General features: G+C 53.9%; 1 protein-coding gene across 9 annotated transcripts in view; it reads right to left on the bottom strand.

The window, feature by feature from the left end:
• Positions 1–247: 247 nt before the first annotated feature.
• Positions 248–20,558, bottom strand: part of ACADSB (acyl-CoA dehydrogenase short/branched chain) — a 35,697-nt gene continuing 15,386 nt past the window's right edge. For 4 of the 9 annotated variants that reach the window (XM_064168279.1, XM_064168288.1, XM_064168330.1 and 1 more), the window contains 4 exons: positions 18,735–18,824; positions 15,560–15,697; positions 14,261–14,360; positions 12,412–13,370 (listed from right to left, as the gene is read on the bottom strand). In XM_064168279.1, coding sequence (XP_064024349.1) covers positions 13,300–13,370; positions 14,261–14,360; positions 15,560–15,697; positions 18,735–18,824 — 399 coding nt within the window. In that variant the 3' untranslated portion in view covers positions 12,412–13,299. Of the gene's footprint in view, positions 1,851–12,411; positions 13,371–14,260; positions 14,361–15,559; positions 15,698–16,452; positions 16,862–18,415; positions 18,582–18,734; positions 18,825–20,558 lie in introns of those variants that run through there. The other 5 variants (XM_064168304.1, XM_064168315.1, XM_064168296.1 and 2 more) reach the window with 5 other exon arrangements.

Genomic DNA, 20,558 nt, shown 5'->3' on the forward strand with positions numbered 1-20,558 from the left:
ACAGAGACCTGGCGGCACTCCGCGGCTGATGGGTGCCGAGACACTGCCGGGCTTTGAGGCTCCCCTCTTCGGCTTGGTGCTCAGGCGTGGGGAGCGGAGAAAGGACGTTTGCTTGCCAGCGGCACGAGTGCCCCCGAGACACAAGCCCCTGGGGTGACAAAAGAAGCCAGAGGCAGGGCGTGCGGCGTGTACCATCTCGCGTTAAGGAACGCTGGCAGCTTAAGGCCATCTGTACTGAAACCCAAGGACAGATGAGACATTTAAATTTTAGTAGCACTCAGTTACACACCTGACAGAGAGAAATGGCTGTAATCCTTTTTATCAGCCTGCAGAATAGGCATCCGATGACAAAATATTAGTCAGGCCACAGATCCACGAGACCTGTAAGCTCTGCAGCAGCTTCATTACATCTGCTTTTTTATCGGAGGGGAGAGCAGGGTCTGGTAGCAGGTTAGGGCTTTTCGGGGGGTGGCTGCCAGCACCTCCATCCATCTGTCTGCTTCCATATTTATTGTTTGGGCAATCACTTTATTCATCCATCTGTTCACCTCTGTAAACCCATTCTTTAAGATTTTAATTTTTATTTATAGACTGACCTTAATAAACTCTGCTCGAGTCCCACGTGTTTGTCACTGTCAGGGATGAAAACGTTATTAATGGCAGGGGGGCCGAGCGGGGGGGCGCCTGCCCTTTGCGTTCCTTCTCAGCTGACTGGGCCGCGGCAGCTCAGCTGGGTAGAGGCGGCAGGATCGATAAGGTCGGGGTTCAGCCGCTGGTCCCATCTCCTCTATCATCCCCATCACTGCCAGCTAACGATGCCTGCAGGTGGAGCAAGGGCACTTGGCTATGTTTATGAATGGCCTCGCTCCCTAGCCAAGGCTCTTCCATCCTGCAAGAGAAGCTGTGGGGAGCTCAGGGTGTCTGTTTTGGAATGCACAGACAGGCGTCAGCCCTCCGTGGTTAGAGGAGAGAGGGCTGGCTGCTAGCACAGCTCTGGCGGTCTGGGTGTCAGCTTCTGCAGGGGAATTCTGCTCACACACAGGACAGGATGCGCTCCGCACCCAATGCTTTCCGCAGCACGGGAAGGAAGGGACTCAGCTTGCAGCACAGCCACCAGTAGCTTCATAGAAACAGAGAGTCACAGAATGTCAGGGGCTGGAAGGGACCTCAAAAGATCATCTGGTCCAGGCCCCCTGCCACAGCAGGAACACCCAGAGCAGATCACACAGGAATGCTACCAGGTGGTTCCTGAATATCTCCAGAGAGGGAGACGCCACAATCCCCCTGGGCAGCCTCTGCCAGGGCTCTGTCACCCTCACAGGTTAAAAATTCTTCCTCAGGTTCACATGGAACCTTCTGTGCTTCAACTTCCACCCATTGCCCCTTGTCCTGTCATGGGCATCACCCAGCAGAGCCAGCTCCAGCCTCCTGGCACTCACCCTGCACATAGTGATGAACATTAATCAGGTCACCTCTCAGTCTCCTCCTCTCCAAGCAGCTCAGCCTCAGCTCCCTCAGGCTCTCCTCATGAGGAAGATGTTCAGCTACTCAACAGATGTTTTGACACCCAACTACCTAAGCTGCCTCAATGCCCAAGATTTGACGCTGACAACCACAGCACCACAAATGCCTCTTGAGTTGCGTGCGACAGCCTGGGCTGCGACACCTGCGCCTGCTTGGGGCAGCAAGGTAGGGGTGTGTGTTGGTGCAGGTGCATAACTCACTGTGCAGTGCAGAAAATGCCATCTGTACCTGCTCCTCGTGCCCTGGTTTCACGGCAGTGTGGGTAATTCCTGCACTGGAAAGAGAAGGTGTGCAGAGTATCTCCCTCCGACTGCCTCCGAGTACACCTACGGAATAAGAGCACCTCAAATTTATGCTGGGTAATACTCACGAGGTGGCCGTAAACGCTCTGTGGGTTCACTTAGTTGACATCAGGTCTAACCTTGCTGCACAAAGCATGCTTTTATTCTGGCCACTTAAAGCAGGTTTGACAAACACTTTCCAGGACATCTCAACCCTCAGGTTTTATCTTTGGTCAGCCTAGGTGCCGTCCACGGCAGAGGTTTACTGTGAAAGATGTGGCCGTGAGGCTGGGGACGCTTCCCTCACGGCTTCATCCTCACCTCCCGGCTCCTTAGAAGCCTTGGATTCCTGCCTGGGATTCTACTTTGACATCAGAGGTGTAAATCAAGCCATAAACATATTCAAACGAATGTTGTTGCAGATCGGCAGCGCTGGCAGGGAGATGAGTGCCCCAAAGCGCATCTGCTCTCGGCTGACACCTAATTTTAACTTCATCCACTCCCTCTGCCTTTGAGACATTGGTACCTGCAGCAGCAGGCAATAAAACAAGGATGTACAAGAATGTGTCAAATGTAGGGCTTCCCTAAATTACGCTCTGAGGCGCAGATTAATACATTTAATCCATTCCAGTCATGAGTGAAGTACTTATAGCAGAACAACTGCTCCTTCGGTGATATCACTCACTGGAATGAACTGCAGCGAGCAGTGACAAGCTGGAAAAATGCCCCCACTTTTCAAACTGTACAAATGGCATTTGGACACAGTAACTCAAAACTGGACACTTCATTTCAAGTTTAAAGCTAGTGGCCCAGTCAAAAGCTATTACTCCATCTTCTTTATTTGTAGTCCATGCTTTTGTGCTCTTTAAGAATCAAATAAATACTGCTGTAATGGGTCGCGACTGCCAGTCCCACGAAACATACTGCTCAGCTCCCCACTAACTCTTCCTGCTGCACACTCACATCTGTGACACCAGAGCCGAGCCCCTTCCTGCTACCGTGTCTGCAGAGTTTGTTAATGGAGAGGGAGACTCACTTTAGTGATAAGAGCTTAAACCTCAACTACTTTTTCCTTCTCTCTGGATCATACATCTAGACAGAGAGGCGGCAGGAAACGAACGAGCGGCGCGTGTGAGCCGAGCTGTGCCCAGCTGGGCTGTGCTCAGCTCCATCAGCCTGGCAGAAGCAAGGCAGCTCCTGGCTCTGCAGCCTCCTGCACCCACTGCTCCTTCCCTTTTGTGCTTCATAGAATCATAGAACCAAGCAGGTTGGAAGAGAGCTCCAGGCTCAACCAGCCCAACCTAGCACCCAGCCCTGCCCAAACAACCAGACCATGGCACTAAGTGCCCCAGCCAGGCTTGGATTCAACACCTCCAGCCACGGCCACTCCACCACCTCCCTGGGCAGCCCATTCCAATGCCAATCACTCTCTCTGCCAACAACTTCCTAACAACATCCAGCCTGGACCTGCCCTGCCACAGCTTCAGACTCTGGCCCCTTCTTCTGCTGCTGCTTGCCTGGCAGCAGAGCCCAACCCCACCTGGCTACAGCCTCCCTGCAGGCAGCTGCAGGCAGCAATGAGCTCTGCCCTGAGCCTCCTCTGCTGCAGGCTGCACACCCCCAGCTCCCTCAGCCTCTCCTCACAGGGCTCTGCTCCAGGCCCCTCCCCAGCCTTGCTGCCCTGCTCCAAACACCTTCCAGCACCTCAACAGCTCTCTGCAATTCAGGTGCCCACAGCTGGACACAGCACTCCAGGTGGGGCCTGAGCAGTGCTAAGCACAGGGGCACAAGAACCTCCCTTGTCCTGCTGCCCACACTGCTCCTGAGCCAGCCCAGGATGCCACTGGCTCTGCTGCCCACCTGGGCACTGCTGCCTCATGTTCATGCTCTTCCTTTTTGCCACTGATATTTGCAGAGAAGCCTTAAAGCCACAGGGCTCTTCTCAGGGCTCTCCTCACCAATGCACTTCTGCATTGGTGCCATCATCAGAAGACCTGCAGGGGTTGAAGCACTCCAGGAAAAAAAGGTGTCTGAGCTCAGCACTGGTTTTAATTCCCACAGAAAAGACTTAGAGTTTCCTTAATTGAGTTTCTTAACCACACTGACGTTGAGGTGAACAAGGACCTCGTGATGCTCTAAGTAACTTCATTTGGTGCCGTAATTATGTCTTGATTAACTCTATCCACGTGGAAAATTATGAAGGTGTTTTTTTTTTTCAGGATGATGATTTTTTCCCTCCCCTTCTCTGCAGGGCATATTTTAAAGATTTATATTTGCTGCAAGTAATGTAGGCTGGGGAGGGCTGAGACAGTCTGCAAAACAAAGCACCTCAAGCGACTGAGAAGGGCTGCTGACAGGTCTGGCAGGGACAGGACTGTGCCCCTGCTCTCTGCAGTGACATGATGAGAATGCAGAGCCCCTGGAAGCCAGCGAGCAGGAAAAAGGAGGCTGCTAGGACACAGACATCTGCTCTGCTGAGACCCCACCTGGAGTATTGCATCCAGCTCTGGAGCCCCTGGGACAAGAGGGCTGTGGAGATGCTGGAGAGTGCCCAGAGCAGGGCCAGGAGGATGCTGAGAGGGCTGCAGCAGCTCTGCTGTGAGCACAGCCTGAAAGAGTTGGGGCTGTGCAGGCTGGAGCAGAGGAGGCTCCCAGGGGACCTTCTTGTGGCCTTCCAGCATCTGAAGGGGGCCTAGAAAAAGGCTGGGGAGGGACTTTTGAGGCTACTCTATAATTCAATACCTCTGCTACTTCACTTCTTCCACTGCTGTTGCAAAACACAACCTGTCTGTTGTCAGCCTTCCTTCCCAGAGAGCTCCTGGTGAGCTTTGGGGCAGTCTTTTTTGCAGAACCTGTCAGGGCAGGAGAAGGGAGAATGGTTTGGAACTAAAAGAGGGGAGATTTATAGAACCACAGAATCAGTCACGGTTGGAAGGGACCACAAGGAGCAGGCAGTGCCACCCCTCTGCCATGCCCAGGGACACCCTACCCTAGAGCAGGCTGCACACAGCCTCAGCCAGCCTGGCCTCAAACACCTCCAGCCATGGGGCCTCAACCACCTCCCTGGGCAACCCAGTCCAGCCTCTCACCACTCTCCTGCTCAACAACTTCCTCCTCCCCTCCAGCCTCACTCTTCCCACCTCCACCTTTGCTCCATTCCCCCCACTCCTGACACTCCCTCACACCCTCCAAAGTCCCTCCCCAGATTTCTTGGAGCCCCCTTCAGATGCTGCAAGGCCACAAGAAGGTCCCCTGGGAGCCTCCTCTGCTCCAGCCTGCACAGTCCCAACTCTTTCAGGCTGTGCTCACAGCAGAGCTGCTGCAGCCCTCTCAGCATCCTTCTGGCCCTCCTTTAGCCTGGACAGAAGGCAGAAAAGCTTTTACAGTGAGGGCAGTGAAATACTGGCACATGCTACCCAAAGAGGTGGCAGATGCCCCATTCCTGGCAACATTTGGCCTCAGGCTCTGAGCAACTTGATCTTGTTTAAGCTGTCCCTGCTTGCTGCAGAGGGGTTGGACCAGACGACCTACAAAGTCCCTTCCACCCCAAAGCATTCTCTGATTCCATGGTTTGCTGCATGGTGAATGAGAGAACTGAGATCAGCTGCCTGCCCCGTGGGGCATGGCTCCCTCAGGACACGACAGGCTGCAGGACTGGGGCTCTAGGAGGGTTGCCCAATTCATTTCAGGTTAGTTTAGTCCTTCTACCTCTGCACCCCTTTGGATGGTCAGCTAGTGGTCCAAAAAAGGACACCAGTAACTTCCTAAGCAGCCTCAAAGAGAATAGGAAAGACCACGGAGGCTGAGGAGGCAGCTCCCAGCTCCCCATGCAAGTGTCCTGCAGTGCAGCTCCTTCAGTGCTGAATTCCCCAGCTCTGGCAAGGTCTCCCCTTACTGAAAGCATTTGCAGCTCCTTCCTGGAAGTTTCCATATGTCCTTCATCCCCCAGTGATTCCTGTAGGAGCAAAAGATCAGGAAAGGGACCTGGGGGTGCTGGGAGAGAGGAGCTGAACATGAGGCAGCAGTGCTCAGGTGGGCAGCAGAGCCAATGGCATCCTGGGCTGGCTCAGGAGCAGTGTGGGCAGCAGGACAAGGGAGGTTCTTGTGCCCCTGTGCTCAGCACTGCTCAGGCCACCCCTGCAGTGCTGTGTCCAGTTGTGGGCTCCTGAATTGCAGAGAGCTGTTGAGGTGCTGGAAGGTGTTTGGAGCAGGGCAGCAAGGCTGGGGAGGGGCCTGGAGCAGAGCCCTGTGAGGAGAGGCTGAGGGAGCTGGGGGGGTGCAGCCTGCAGCAGAGGAGGCTCAGGGCAGAGCTGATTGCTGCCTGCAGCTGCCTGCAGGGAGGCTGTAGCCAGGTGGGGTTGGGCTCTGCTGCCAGGCAAGCAGCAAAAGAACAAGGGGACAGAGTCTGAAGCTGTGGCAGGGCAGGTCTAGGCTGGATGTTGTTAGGAAGTTGCTGGCAGAGAGAGTGATTGGCACTGGAATGGGCTGCCCAGGGAGGTGGTGGAGTGGCCGTGGCTGGAGGTGTTGCAGCCAAGCCTGGCTGGGGCACTTAGTGCCATGGTCTGGTTGGTTGGGCAGGGCTGGGTGCTAGGCTGGGCTGGCTGAGCTTGGAGCTCTCTTCCAGCCTGGCTGAGTCTGTGATTCTATGAAGGGGCTGCAGGGCCTTGCAGGATGAGCCCCAGGGATAAGGAAGTGCTGCAGACACTCAGAAAAATCCTCACAACTGAAACGCATTTGGAAAATGGAATTGGCCTCTCCTTTCCCTCCCCTGCCTGCTGTTCTCTTGTGAAATAGCAGCACAGTGAGAACCTATTCTTGGCTACTGCACATCATTAATTTTAGCATCATTTCTCTCCTGCTGCATCTCACAGTCCTGTCTCACACTGCACAGCCCTGCCGGCCCGGCGCAGGGAGCGTGGCTGCTTCGAAGCACAGCACTGCAGGCCTGCGAGCAGCCAGCACGGAGCACGCAGGGCTGCAGCTGACAGGCAGGCAGGCAGCCAGGAGAACCCACTGGGGATGAAGAGATGCTGCTTTATGTAAGGGCACTGGGAGTGCAGGTAACAGCTGTGTGGCTTGGGAGGTTCCCCAGCAGCGTCTTGATCAGACATTCAGATGTCAGGAGCAGAGATGGACCCTTTTAGACTGACCCCATGAAGAATGCACTCTGTGAAGAAATACAGCAACAGAAAGATGCTTGGGTGTGTTTGAGAACTACAGGGAGGATTCAGTAGCTCCTGTCTTGGATGGCTTGTGGCAGAGGACATGTTTTGGTTTACCCTGGAATGGGGCGCCCAGGGAAGTGTTTGAGGCCAGGCTGGCTGAGGCTGTGTGCAGCCTGCTCTAGGGTAGGGTGTCCCTGGGCATGGCAGGGGGGTTGGAACTGGCTGCTCCTTGTGCTCCCTTCCAGCCCTGACTGATTCTGTGATACCTACTGCAGGAGCAGTGAGCCCACAAATAGGCCTCCTGGAATCACAGAGTCACCCTGGATGGAAAGGACCTCTAAAGGTCATCTACTCCTACCTGCTGCGCCGACGGCTTTGTCCCCTGGCAGAGCTCAGACGTGCCAGTGGCTACGGCCAGGCAGAGCTTCCAGCAGCAGAGAGGACACCACTGAAACCTGAGGCCAGCCAAGGCCTGCAGGGTGCATTACACACTCCAGGGCTGCGGGCTGAGCCTGGCACCACCGTTCCCTGCCGCTGCGGGGGCAGCTGTAGTGCAGTGCGACTGAGCTGACTCTGCTGGCAGGAGCCTGCCTTGGCGGCAGAAGCAAAAGGAGGCAGGGCTGGGGCTGCTTCCCTAGCAGCACCCATTTTTCTCAGAAGCAGTCTGGGCAGAGGTCTGCATTAGCCCACGCTCAATCCCAACCCATCTCGCAAACCCTCTGAAGCAGAACCTTTTAGCCGGATAACAGGTCTGGGTGCATCTGGTGCAAGGGGCCACAGCTCGGCCTCCGGGATCAATACACACCAGAATGAAGCATCGCAGCCCCTTCTAAAGGGCTGTGACTAATTCCTTCTATTCCCGATACCAAAAACCAATTCAATCCGTACCGCAGAGCTTCTCCAGCAGCCGAGTGCCCTACTGAACGCCCCCAGTGCCTGCCCGCTTGCCCCGGCAGCGAACGGCACAGCGCAGCTCCCCTCCTGATCTCTGACTCGTTCAATCCCCTGCACAGAACCGTTTGGGTTAAGGATGAAACGAAATCCTTGTCGGGAGGACTTTCCCCGAGGTGCAGGCAGGGGAGGCAGCCCTGGGAGGTGTCCCTGTCGGAAAAGCCAAGGTGACATTAGGAGCCCTGCAGCCCCCGCGGGGCGCGGGGCCGAGCTGACAAAATAATTGGATTACACAGGCACAATTCAGCCCCTCGCTTTGCTGCCTGCTTTCTGGCTCCTGCCCGCCACAGCAAAGTCAGGGTTTTGTTCCTCGAGTCCTTGTGCTGCTTATTTGCATGTGAAAAGGTGAGTTTATAAAAGAGCCTTCCTCTTTTTACTCCATCTAATAGTTAATAATTTAAATCTGCGGCCATTATCATCATATAGCCTGACACAAACGGCATATGGATCGTTCCGGGGACGAGGGTTAGCTTCTTTTAAGAGAGAATTGTTTTAGTTTTTGCAGGAAATTAATCAGGGGAACGGGCTTTGTGGAGCACGGAGCAAATCTAATCTGTTCTTTGTTCGGATTTGCCTTGCTCCAATTCCTAGCAATTGCAGACAACATGCTCTTTTGTTCGGCGGCCACTTGTTACATGCATAATTAGAGGCTGCAGGAGCTGTGTTTAAAGGGAAAAAAACTGTTTTCCAATGTAATGTGTGATCTTGATAATAGTATTTTCATCAAAGGTAGCAATTACATTCATTAAGCTGGGACTGGCCAGGCAGCGAGGAAATTAAGTGGAAGGTGAATAAAAAAAGCTCCCCGTTTCTTTTTAACGTCTCTTGTCTCTTCAGGAGTTGAAATGCACCACGTCGAGCTGCCAACTGCAAAATGCATACTGAAGGTAAAAGGAGAGAGAGGCAAAAAATAAAGTCCTCCTTAACCTTTCTGAATAATGATGCAGGAGATATCCTAGGGACACCCTGCTAGAGATGCACTTTTCAAATCAAAGGGCTTTATTCTACATTAATTCCTTATGCAAGTTTTAAACGAGCCCAACATACGATGCAGGTCTTTAAAGGCTCCAGGGCTCTCCAGGATTAATTCACTGTTCTTTGCACACATAAATTAATTGTTTTGTGTTCCCTTAAACCAGCAAACAGCACATAAATCAACCAGCTCGGCACAGGCGCGGGGCTGGTGCCTCCTGCAGATCCCCGGAGCTGGCTCTTTGCTCTCCATTGTTGTGAGCTGCAACTTGCAGAGGCAGCGCCGGGAAAGCAGGGCAGGAGCTGCTGCTTCTAAGCAGACTTCTGGAGCGCGCAACTCGTTTTAGCAATTTGATTCCTTGAAAGCCCAAGCTGAGGTCTTTCGAGCCATTCTGCCAGCACTCCGATTCCATTTCTTCCCCCGGGTAAGAATCAGTTAGACGTCACTCCTGTATTCGCAAACACCCCCACGTAAAGACAGCCACTCCTGCTGCTTTGGCCTTTATTAACTCCCTGCTTTTCGCCTTAAGTCCTGCAAGAGTGAAATCTGCAGGTGAGGAAATGGAAACAAATCCACGAACGCGAATTGCAGAGCCCCGGGAGGGCTGTGCCCAGCCCGGCCGCTGCCCCGGGCACTCCTCCCGGACACTCCCGGACAGAGTGATTGGCATTGGAATGGGCTGCCCAGGGAGGTGGTGGAGTGGCCGTGGCTGGAGGTGTTGCAGCCAAGCCTGGCTGGGGCACTTAGTGCCATGGTCTGGTTGGTTGGGCAGGGCTGGGTGCTAGGTTGGGCTGGCTGAGCTTGGAGCTCTCTTCCAACCTGCCTGATTCTGTGATCTATGATTCTGCTGCCTGCACATAGAACCATCTCGTGGTTTAACTCCAAAATGTTACCCTGCTTCTTTTCCCAGGCACCACATCACAGCCTGAGAAGCAGGGGTGAAGCAGCTCCACCCCCCTGTACCTTTGCCCTGTTCATTCGAAGCCCTCACCTAAAACCTGGCCCAAGCCCAGCCTGCTTGAGAGGAGGGCTGAGCCCCAGTTTTGCAGAGAGGCACAAGGCTGCACTTCAGGGATCTCAGCAAGGCTCAGCCAAAGCAGATGACGCTGGCAGCAAGAGGGGCAGGTTTCATTTCCAAGCACTCAGAGTGGGTGGGGTCCCAAGAAGCAAGGCAATGGCAGGTGCCCGAGCAGGGGCGTCCCAGCACACTCTCATCTCAGGGCAAGACTCAGATCTGCTGAAGCCACGAGCTGGCTCCCTAAAATAGCAGTTTCTCCCTCTGCCCCTCCCAGAAATAGAACATGAAGCCACAGCATCTTGGCCAAATGGGGATCTGCATAGTTCTGCAAAGCATTTCCTTCAGTTAGGAATGATTTAATTACTGTGCACTTCCTCTTGTAGAAATCACTCCTGGCTAATGAGGTTAGCATAGAGCAGATATGTTTCAGTCAAGACATGGCTGCAGTTCAGTGCCAGAAGGATTCTACAGTTAAAGAAAGAAGAGAAAAAGCAAAGCAGATTTGGGGGCATTTCTCTACAGAAGCAGCAGCACAGCACAAGTTGGCTGCTAAATGCCAACAGCCTGGGAGCCAGGCCACCGGGGGCTCTCACCCAGCCCTGCAGCAGCCCCTTGCAGAATGACAGGACCACCACAGCCCTCTTGCAGCCTAAATTCTGCCACGAGGGAAACAGAGGCACATTTTAACCAATTATTCAATTCAGGCTCTATTACCTCCAGAGAACTGTTTCATCTCTGCAAATCCAATCACTGCAGCCATACTACAGCACAGCTAACATACTTTAGCAAGAGAGGGAACAACTCCTGCTGCACCTTGCTTTGGCCCTTGGAAACCCAGAGCTCTGCTCAGCAGCCAAATCTTATTTCGTGCCAAGTAAGCTCACTGGACCAAGCTTTTATCACCCAACCAAACCACCCTGCCTCATCAATTACATGCAGCATAGAGTCATAGAATCAAGCAGGTTGGAAGAGACCTTCAGGCTCATCCAGCCCAACCAAGCACCCAGCCCTGCCCAACCAACCAGACCATGGCACTAAGTGCCCCAGCCAGGCTTGGCTGCAACACCTCCAGCCACAGCCACTCCACCACCTCCCTGGGCAGCCCATTCCAGTGCCAATCACTCTCTCTGCCAGGAACTTCCTCCGTGTCTGGAGGTGCTAAGAGAGTAGCTGGACTTGACTGCTGTGGTGTTTGTAGTCTTAATTCTAGCCTGACCATCTCCATGGCCATTTCATGTGAGCTGAAAAAGGCTGCAAGCAAGCTCAGATGCATGAATGAGGAGATAATAACAACAATCATAGAATAGAGCCACAGAATCAGTCAGGGCTGGAAGGGACCATAAGGAGCAGCCAGTGCCAACTCCCCTGCCATGCCCAGGGACACCCTACCCTAGAGCAGGCTGCACACAGCCTCAGCCAGCCTGGCCTCAAACACCTCCAGCCATGGGGCCTCAACCACCTCCCTGGGCAACCCACTCCAGCCTCTCACCACTCTCCTGCTCAACAACTTCCTCCTCCCCTCCAGCCTCACTCTCCCCACCTCCACCTTTGCTCCATTCCCCCCACTCCTGACACTCCCTCACACCCTCAGAAGTCCCTCCCCAGCTTTTTTGGAGCCCCCTTCAGATGCTGGAAGGCCACAAGAAGGTCCCCTGGGAGCCTCCTCTGCTCCAGCCTGCACAGCCCCAACTCTTTCAGGCTGTGCTCACAGCAGAGCTGCTGCAGCCTCTCAGCATCCTCCTGGCCCTATAGCAACAAAGATGCTAGAAGAGAACTTCAGAAATCATGTAGTCTCCCCTCCCACCCATCCAGTCTCACAGCTGATGATATGGGGGGGGGCTTTTTCACTTGCCATAAGGATAATTTTCACAGCAATTCTCTGCCTGTCAGCAGCAGAAGTGTGTCAGTAGGGGATGACTGCACTCAAGCAGTTACTTTGCTCTGAAGTTGGCAGAAAGGCAGAAAACTTTGTCACTGTCTTCCCTGCTTGCCTGTGTCTCAGTGTGAGGCACTGCAGGCTGTGTTACAAATCACACTTTGGCAGTGGCACCTGCCCCAGTTCTGCTAGAAAATCCCTGGGCAGTAACAGCCCAAGCTCCACTTGAAGGACTCACCAGTGGCTGGCAAGCTTCAAACATCAGACTCTTCTAAGTCAGCCAAAAGCAGAACCCAAATCCTCCCTCCCAAAGCCACTTGAAACAAACTGCCAGTGGCAGCAAGTAGAATGGTTTTTCCTGTGTGAACCCTAGTCTTAGCTCATTAGCTCTCCAGCCCTGGAGAGGTTTGTGCTGCAAACAAAGCATCTAGCAGAAAGAGCAAGAGGAAGATGTTGGGTGTTATGTGGGACTCCAGAATACCTGGCCCCTGGAACAGCTGAGGGTTACCACAGGACTGGGGGGCCACAGGAGTGTTCATTTATGAAGCACCATGGAGAAAATGAACTCTGTCCTAGCCCCAAACTTGCATTTGAAAGCAAACAGACAGGACTAAAAATGCAACTCTGCTCAAAACTTGCCTCTCTTTCTCTCTCAAGACACTGGAGAAGCACTAAGAGCCATGAATGAGTTGTCTGGGCACCCAGGCTCTAAGGATTAAAGCTGGTAAAGGCACTGAGCATGGCAAGGCTGCTGTGAGGTAGCATCACAGCACCGCTATTACCCAGCTCCCCTCTGCCTCCCTGCACAACCACCAGAGCTTTTTTAACCCCATTTCACTAAGATTTCAACTCAACCTTCTATGAAAGGAGAACTATAAATAGGCTTTTAGATTAAACCCCTCAACAGCTGAGGAGGCTGCAAAGGGAGGCAGATATTATCCACCTTTCACTACTACAGATTGGGGCTGGAAGGGCTTAATTACCAAGGCAGACTTAAGAACACGCTAAGGGCTGCTATAAAAACGACTCCAATTACAGCAGCTCCACGGACATGGGGGAGAGGACAGCAGCACTTCGGTCTCTGCCACAGCCCTCTCCTGTGCCCCATGCTAAGGTGGGGCACAACGAACAAAGAGCAGCTCTCTGCCAGGCAGCAGTGCACCAGGAGAGTCCTTTCCCCCAGGTGGCTTAACAGAACCCTTCACACCACTCAAGCCAAGGAGCTGGCTTCACTTTGACATCTCAAAGTGGAGACAAACCTCCTGCATCACCTAAGGCAACAAAATGATTTTAGCCAATGTAGTAGCTTAGAAATGTCTCAGGCAGAAAGAGATACTCTTGAGCCATGGTTTGGAGCTGAAGATGGAATTCCACACTCACTCTCTTGAAATGGGGGCTCCCTGGCTTTCCCTGTGGGGCTGCCTGTGCTGATGGGTTACAAGGAAATGTGCAATTCACAACCACTGCTCAGGAAAAGAAAGTTCAGTCAGAGCCAAGAAGTCCTTCTGGCTTCAGTACTCCTGTGCTAAGCATTTTGCAATGGTGCTCAGTTGGATATTTGAAGTTCCTTCATATATGGTACCTGGAATCAAAAGAGACTGAGTTAGAATAGAAATGCAGCAGGAGTGTACCAAGGGAGACCAAGACATGGCTCTGACAGTCCAGGTAGGACATTCACAGCTATGAAGAGCAGTTTACTGAGCAAGTTCTAGAAACAAGATGATTACTGCTCTCTAACTCAGTCCTGCACCAGGTACTGTGTGTGTCTGAGCTTCACTGCTCTCTAACTCAGTCCTGCACCAGGTACTGTGTGTGTCTGAGCTTCACTGCTCTCTAACTCAGTCCTGCACCAGGTACTGTGTGTGTCTGAGCTTCACTGCTCTCTAACTCAGTCCTGCACCAGGTACTGTGTGTGTCTGAGCTTCACTGCTCTCTAACTCAGTCCTGCACCAGGTACTGTGTGTGTCTGAGCTTCACTGCTCTCTAACTCAGTCCTGCACCAGACACTGTGTGTGTCTGAGCTTCACTGCTCTCTAACTCAGTCCTACACCAGACACTGTGTGTGTCTGAGCTTCACTGCTCTCCAACTCAGTCCTACACCAGACACTGTGTGTGTCTGAGCTTCACTGCTCTCTAACTCAGTCCTACACCAGGCACTGTGTGTGTCTGAGCTTCACTACTCTCCAACTCAGTCCTACACCAGACACTGTGTGTGTCTGAGCTTCACTGCTCTCCAACTCAGTCCTACACCAGGTACTGTGTGTGTTTGGGCTTCACTACATCAGGTACTGTGTGTGTCTGAGCTTCAGTGCTCTCTAATTCATCCTACACTTAGCTCTACCCTCCTATATCTAAGCCTTTAAATCAGTTGATTAGTGCCAGGGAAAAAACGCCTCCCCCCCAAGCTGTTCCCCCCCAAGCCTCATCACTACTAGTGCCAGAGGCAGTGCCTGCTGAGGAACTGTCACTCACCTATCTTGCAGTCCCGGTAGTACTTTTCTATGGGGTAGTTCTTGGTGAAGCCAACACCACCCATCCACTCAATGCATTTACTAGTGGTCAGTGTTGCAACCTGTGAGGAGAGCTTCACAGTTACCACTGCAGGTTTGGACTGAACATAGGTGGTAACAATGAAAGCAGCTGTTAGAACAAGTGGGAAGAGGAAGGACTGGATTTTCCCATTCATCTTACCTATGCAAGTCATTTTAGACTCAAAATGGCTCTTGTCTGCTCCAGAGGACATCAAGAATGCACTTACTGGAACTGCAGCAGTTTGGATACTGCACTAAGAAAAGGACTTGCAGGGCAACACCAGGCAAACTGCAGAGAGGCAGAAGTAACCCAGGATTGAATCCTACCACCTGGACTTTTGAATGTCCTCCTGCACTCAGCACTGCTGAGGCCACACTTTAAGTGCTGGAGTCAGTTTTAGGCCTCTCACTTCAAGAAGGACATTGAGGGTCTGGAGCAGGTCCAGAGAAGGGCAACAAAGCTGGAGAAGACTCTGGAGAACAAGGCTGGGGAGGAGTAGTTGAGGGAACTGGGGGTGTTCAGCCTGAAGAAAAGGAGGCTGAAGGGAGACCTTCTCACTCTCTCCAACTCCCTGAAAGGAGGCTGGAGTGAGTTTGGGGCCAGCCTCTTCTCTCTGGTAACAAGTAATAGGATGAGAGGAAATGGCCTCAAATTGCAGGACACATTTAGGGTGGGTATTAGAAGAAAATTCCTCACTGAAGGGGTTCTTAAACACTGGCATAGGCTCCCTGGGGAGGTGGCTGAATCCTCACCCCTGGAGGTGTTTAAAAGATGCAGAGGTGTGATGCTGAGGGACATGCTGAAAGGAGGCTGTAGCCAGGTGGGGTTGGGCTCTGCTGCCAGGCACCCAGGGACAGAACAAGAGGACACAGCCTCAAGCTGTGCCAGGGCAGGTTCAGGCTGGAGGTCAGGAGGAAGTTGTTGGCAGAGAGAGTGATTGGCACTGGAATGGGCTGCCCAGGGAGGTGGTGGAGTGGCCGTGGCTGGAGGTGTTGAAGCCAAGCCTGGTTGGGGCACTTAGTGCCATGGTCTGGTTGGTTGGGCAGGGCTGGGTGCTAGGCTGGGCTGGCTGAGCCTGGAGCTCTCTGCCAGCCTGGCTGGTTCTATGGCTCTATGAACGTTACCCAGGGGCAGGAGCAGTGCCTTCTGCGAATGAGCCGCAGGGCAAAGCGCAGCCCCGGATCGCGCTGCCACAGCTGACCTCACAGCCCTCATGCCCGTGCCAGGAGCGGCTCTCACCTCGGCAGCGTAGTACTTGGCCATGCTGGCGTGCTTGACGATGGGCTGGCCTGCCTCCACCCGCCGCGCCGCGTTGTAGGTCAGCAGCCTGGCCGCCTCCAGCTGCGTGGCCACCTGCGCGATCTGGTGCTGCATCCCCTGCGAGAGCCACGCCGCAGGTCAGCCCCGGCCGCTCCTGCTGCTCCGCTCTGCCCACAGCCGCTCCTGGCCCCAGCCACCGCACCCACGCTCCACAAGAGAACTACCGCGTCCAGAGGGGCTGGGCATTGCCCTGCCCTCTGCACCTCGGCACACCGCGGCTGGGAAAGCCTCTGACCACCAAAGCCCCTTACGGGCTGCACTTCTGTTTTCTACTGGCTGGGTGGGGAATGGCTGAGAGCAGCCCTGAGGAACAGGACCTGGGGGTCTGGGGTGGTGCAAAGCTCAGCATGAGCCTGCAGTGGGAGTGCAGCCCAGACACAACCCTGTGCTGGGCTGCAGCAAGAGCAGTGTGGGCACCAGGGCAAGGGAGGGGATTCTGCCCCTTGGCTCTGCTCTCCTCACACCCCACCTGCAGTCCTGGGGGCAGTTCTGTAGCCCCCAGCACAAGCAGGACATGGAAGTGTTGGAGCCAGTGCAGAGGAGGCCACCAAGATGCTGAGAGGGCTGCAGCAGTTCAGCTGAGAGAGTTGGGGCTGTGCAGCCTGGAGAGGAGAAGGCTTGGAGGAGACCTTGGAGTGGCCTTGCAGGATCTGCAGGGGGCTGCAGGAGGGCTGGGGAGGGACTAGTGACAAGGTCTTGTTGTGACAGGACAAGGAGAAATGGGTTTGAACTGGCAGAGGGGAGATTGAAACTGGATGTGAGGAAGAAGTTCTTGACAGTGAGGGTGGTGAGACACTGGCACAGGTTGAGGGTGGTGAGACACTGGCACAGGTTGTCCAGGGAGGTTGTGGCTGCTCCCTCCCTGGAGGTGTTCAAGGCCAGGTTGGGTGAGGCCCTGAGTGACCTGTCCCTGCCCATGGTGCAGGGGGTTGGGACTGGCTGAGCTTTGAGGTCCCTTCCAACCTAGACCATTCCATATCTCTATGATTCTTCTCAGATTCAGAGGTACTGGGGAACTCTTAGTCTGACCAACTGGACAGGAGAGTCCAATGCTAGGAGCTGCTCAGGGAGGTGGTGGAGTCACCTACCTTGGAGGTGGTGCTTAGGGCTATGGTTTAAGGTGAATCTTGTAGAGTAGGGTTCTAGGCTGGGCTTGGTGCTCCTGAGAGGCTTTGCCAGCCTGCATGGTGCTGTGGTTCTGTAATATGAACCTCTGTGCACCTGTGAAGGATAATCTCAGCACCATCTTAACATCCTCCTCAGCACCCCAGAGATGCAGGCAGGTCACTGCTGTGAGCTTAGCCACCAAAAGCGTCAAATGAAGTGGAGAAACAGGCAGGTGCCAACCACTTCTCCCCATGTCCCACCAGCAGAGGACAGGAGTGAGGAGCAGTGCAAAAGCCTAGAGAATGTGAGTGATGGATCCAAAGGGATGGATGAGGCTGGTGGAGCTCACCTCCAAATGCTGAGTATAACAGAAACCCAGCTTCATTTTAGGAGACTCAAACATGATGATGATTGAAAAGGAGCACTCCAAAAAGCCAAGGAAGTCTTTTCACCTAATGGCAACATTAACACTGCCCTCATAGAAAACTTGCAACAACATCTATGCAGCTCAAAACAGGAAAGGGACTTGGCAACTGCAAACTCCATTTTCCAGGGTCCAGTCATTCCCTAGGTGCCTGTGGGTGCTTCCTAGAACTGATGTAAATGACAGGCAGCACTGATGTCCCTCCCCTTCAGCCCAGATGCAGCCCTCTTCCAAGAGGAAGCCGACAAGAGTCACTGCAGTTAGCTATCTTCCTCACTAAACCATGCAGCACACTTACAGCAAGGAGTCCTTAGCTTTTGGGTTTAAGGTGCAGCTGCCACTGTGAGAACTAAAGCTCTTTGTGTGTGACACAGTGAATAATTCAGTCACTTCTCCTCACCTCTCTGTGGTGTCCTTACCCCTGCACCTTGTGAAGGCTGCCAAGCCTGGGACAACATGTGCCACACTGCAACAGAAGGGAAAGGAGCTGCACAGGTTCTGCTCTCAAAGGCAGTGAAGATACCAGGACAAGGAGGTCTGTTAGCATGGTCTGCAGCTGGATGGAGGCAATGCCAAGCGCAAATGCAGGCTGGGCAGTGCCAGGCTGGAGAGCAGCCCTGAGCAGAGGGACCTGGGGGTGCTGCTGGAGGAGAAGCTCAGCAGGAGCCAGCAGTGTGCACTTGCAGCCCAGAAAGCCAAGCAGAGCCTGGGCTGCAGCAGAAGAAGTGTGGCCAGCAGGGCCAGGGAGGGGATTCTCCCCCTCTGCTCTGCTCTGCTGAGACCCCACCTGAAGTCCTGCATCCAGCTCTGGAGCCCCTGGGACAAGAGGGCTGTGGAGATGCTGGAGAGTGTCCAGAGCAGGGCCAGGAGGATGCTGAGAGGGCTGCAGCAGCTCTGCTGTGAGCACAGCCTGAAAGAGTTGGGGCTGTGCAGGCTGGAGCAGAGGAGGCTCCCAGGGGACCTTCTTGTGGCCTTCCAGCATCTGAAGGGGGCTCCAGAAAAGCTGGGGAGGGACTTTTGAGAGTGTGAGGGAGTGTCAGGAGTGGGAGGAATGGAGCAAAGGTGGAGGTGGGGAGAGTGAGGCTGGAGGGGAGGAGGAAGTTGTTGAGCAGGAGAGTGGTGAGAGGCTGGACTGGGTTGCCCAGGGAGGTGGTTGAGGCCCCATGGCTGGAGGTGTTTGAGGCCAGGCTGGCTGAGGCTGTGTGCAGCCTGCTCTAGGGTAGGGTGTCCCTGGGCATGGCAGGGGAGTTGGCACTGGCTGCTCCTTGTGGTCCCTTCCAGCCCTGACTGACTATGATTTGGAAGTCTGAAGTGACTCCTGTGGCACTTGCAAAGGCAGAGGGCAGTTTAAGTCTTTCACAAGGCAGTTGAATGCTCAGCTGGAAGCCTTCTGATGAATTCCTCACAAGACTGAGAAGTAAAGACAAGACAGGAGGTGGAGCACCAATTCTGCACGAGGTGGGGCACCACTTATGCAGACAGCTGAGTCCCATGGCTGAGTTCAGCTACTGTGGGAACTAACAGCCTCTGGGAGGACACTCCCCCCCGTGTGCTCAGCAGTACCTGGAAATCAAAGATGCTCTTCCCAAACTGGACTCTCTCCTTGGTGTACGGAATGGTGCGGTCAAAGCAGCCCTGTGCCAGTCCCAGCATCTGGAAGGAAGAAGGCAGGGAGTCAGAGCAAGCAAAGCCAACAGCACCTCTAAGGAACAGGCTTTACTCCAGACTGGTCTGTTCCTGACAGTAACAGAAAGGTAGGGGCTGGAAGGGACCTCTGCAGATCACAGAGTGGGTTAGGTTGGAAGAGACCTCAAAGCTCAGCCAGTCCCAACCCCCTGCCGTAGGCAGGGACATCTCCCACTAGAACAGGTCACTCAAGGCCTCATCCAATCTGGCCTTGAACACTCCAGGGAGGGAGCAGTCACAACCTCCCTGGGCAACCTGTGCCAGTGTCTCACCACCCTCACTGCAAACAACTTCTTCCTAACATCCAGTTTCCATCTCCCCTCTGCTAGTTTAAACTCATTCCTCCTTGTCCTGTCATTACAAGACCTTGTCAGTAGTCCCTCTCCAGCCTGCCTTGTTGAATGCCAAGAGGTTGGCCTGGGCACACCTCTGCAGCCTGTCCAGGTCCCTCTGGATGGATGCCTACCCTCTAGCAAGTCTCCTGTGCCACACAGCTTGGTGCCACCTGCACACTTGCTGAGGGTGCACTGATTCCTCTGTCTATGGCACTGACAAAGATGTCAAACTGCACTGGTGCCAGCACTGACCCTCAGGGAGCCACTTGGCACTGGTGGACGTTGTGCCCTTGACCACCACTGTCTGTGCCACCATCCAGCCCATTCCTTATCCAGCAGTGCTCCTCCCAGCAAGTCCATGATTATCCAGTTTGGTGATCATCTAGTGCAGCTCCTGCTAAAGCAGGGTCACCCAGGGCAGGACACCCAGGATCGTGTCCAGGAGTGTCTGGGTTCTCTCCAGAGGAGACTCCACAACCTCTCCAGGCAGCCTGCTCCAGGGCTCCAGCACCCTCACAGGGAAGTTCTTCCTCAGGTTCAGATGGAAGTTCCTGCACTTCAGCTGGTGCCTGCTGCCCTTTGTCTGATCACTGGGCACCAGCGACAAGAGTCTTGCCCCCCTAGATACTGCCAAGCACCAACCACATCCCCTCTCATTCTTCTCTTCCTACAATCAAACCCAGGTCCCAGCTGTGGCTGCACAAATATTCAGTGTTGCTGGAAAAAAAATTCCTAATTATCCAAGAAAATGACTGCAACCTCCAGATCTATAGATCTGCACTGCACTGGTGAAGGGAGAACCAATTAGAGCCATTTTCATAAATCAAAATAACTTCTCATTTTCCAGAGGCCACTGGATTGTCAGAACCTGCAATTCATCCCACAGCTCAGCAGAGCAGTGTCCTGGAAGGAGAGAGAGCATTTTCTTCCAGCACTTTCCACAGCACAGTCTTGGCAGCCCCTCTGTCCCTTCACACTTTCAGCAGCTGACAGCAAACACAACTCCTACCTTGCAGGACAACACAGCACAGGAAAGCTACAGAGGACCTGTACCTTGCTTGGGAGTCACAGAACCAAGCAGGTTAGAAGAGAGCTCCAAGCTCAGCCAGCCCAACCTAGCACCCAGCCCTGCCCAACCAACCAGACCATGGCACTAAGTGCCCCAGCCAGGCTTGGCTGCAACACCTCCAGCCATGGCCACTCCACCACCTCCCTGGGCAGCCCATTCCAATGCCAATCACTCTCTCTGCCAGCAACTTCCTCCTCACATCCAGCCTAGACCTGCCCTGCCACAGCTTCAGACTCTGTCCCCTTCTTCTCTTGCTGCTTGCCTGGCAGCAGAGCCCAACCCCACCTGGCTACAGCC

Source organism: Pogoniulus pusillus, chromosome 3 (genome assembly GCF_015220805.1).
Source record: "Pogoniulus pusillus isolate bPogPus1 chromosome 3, bPogPus1.pri, whole genome shotgun sequence".
NCBI lineage: Eukaryota > Metazoa > Chordata > Aves > Piciformes > Lybiidae > Pogoniulus > Pogoniulus pusillus.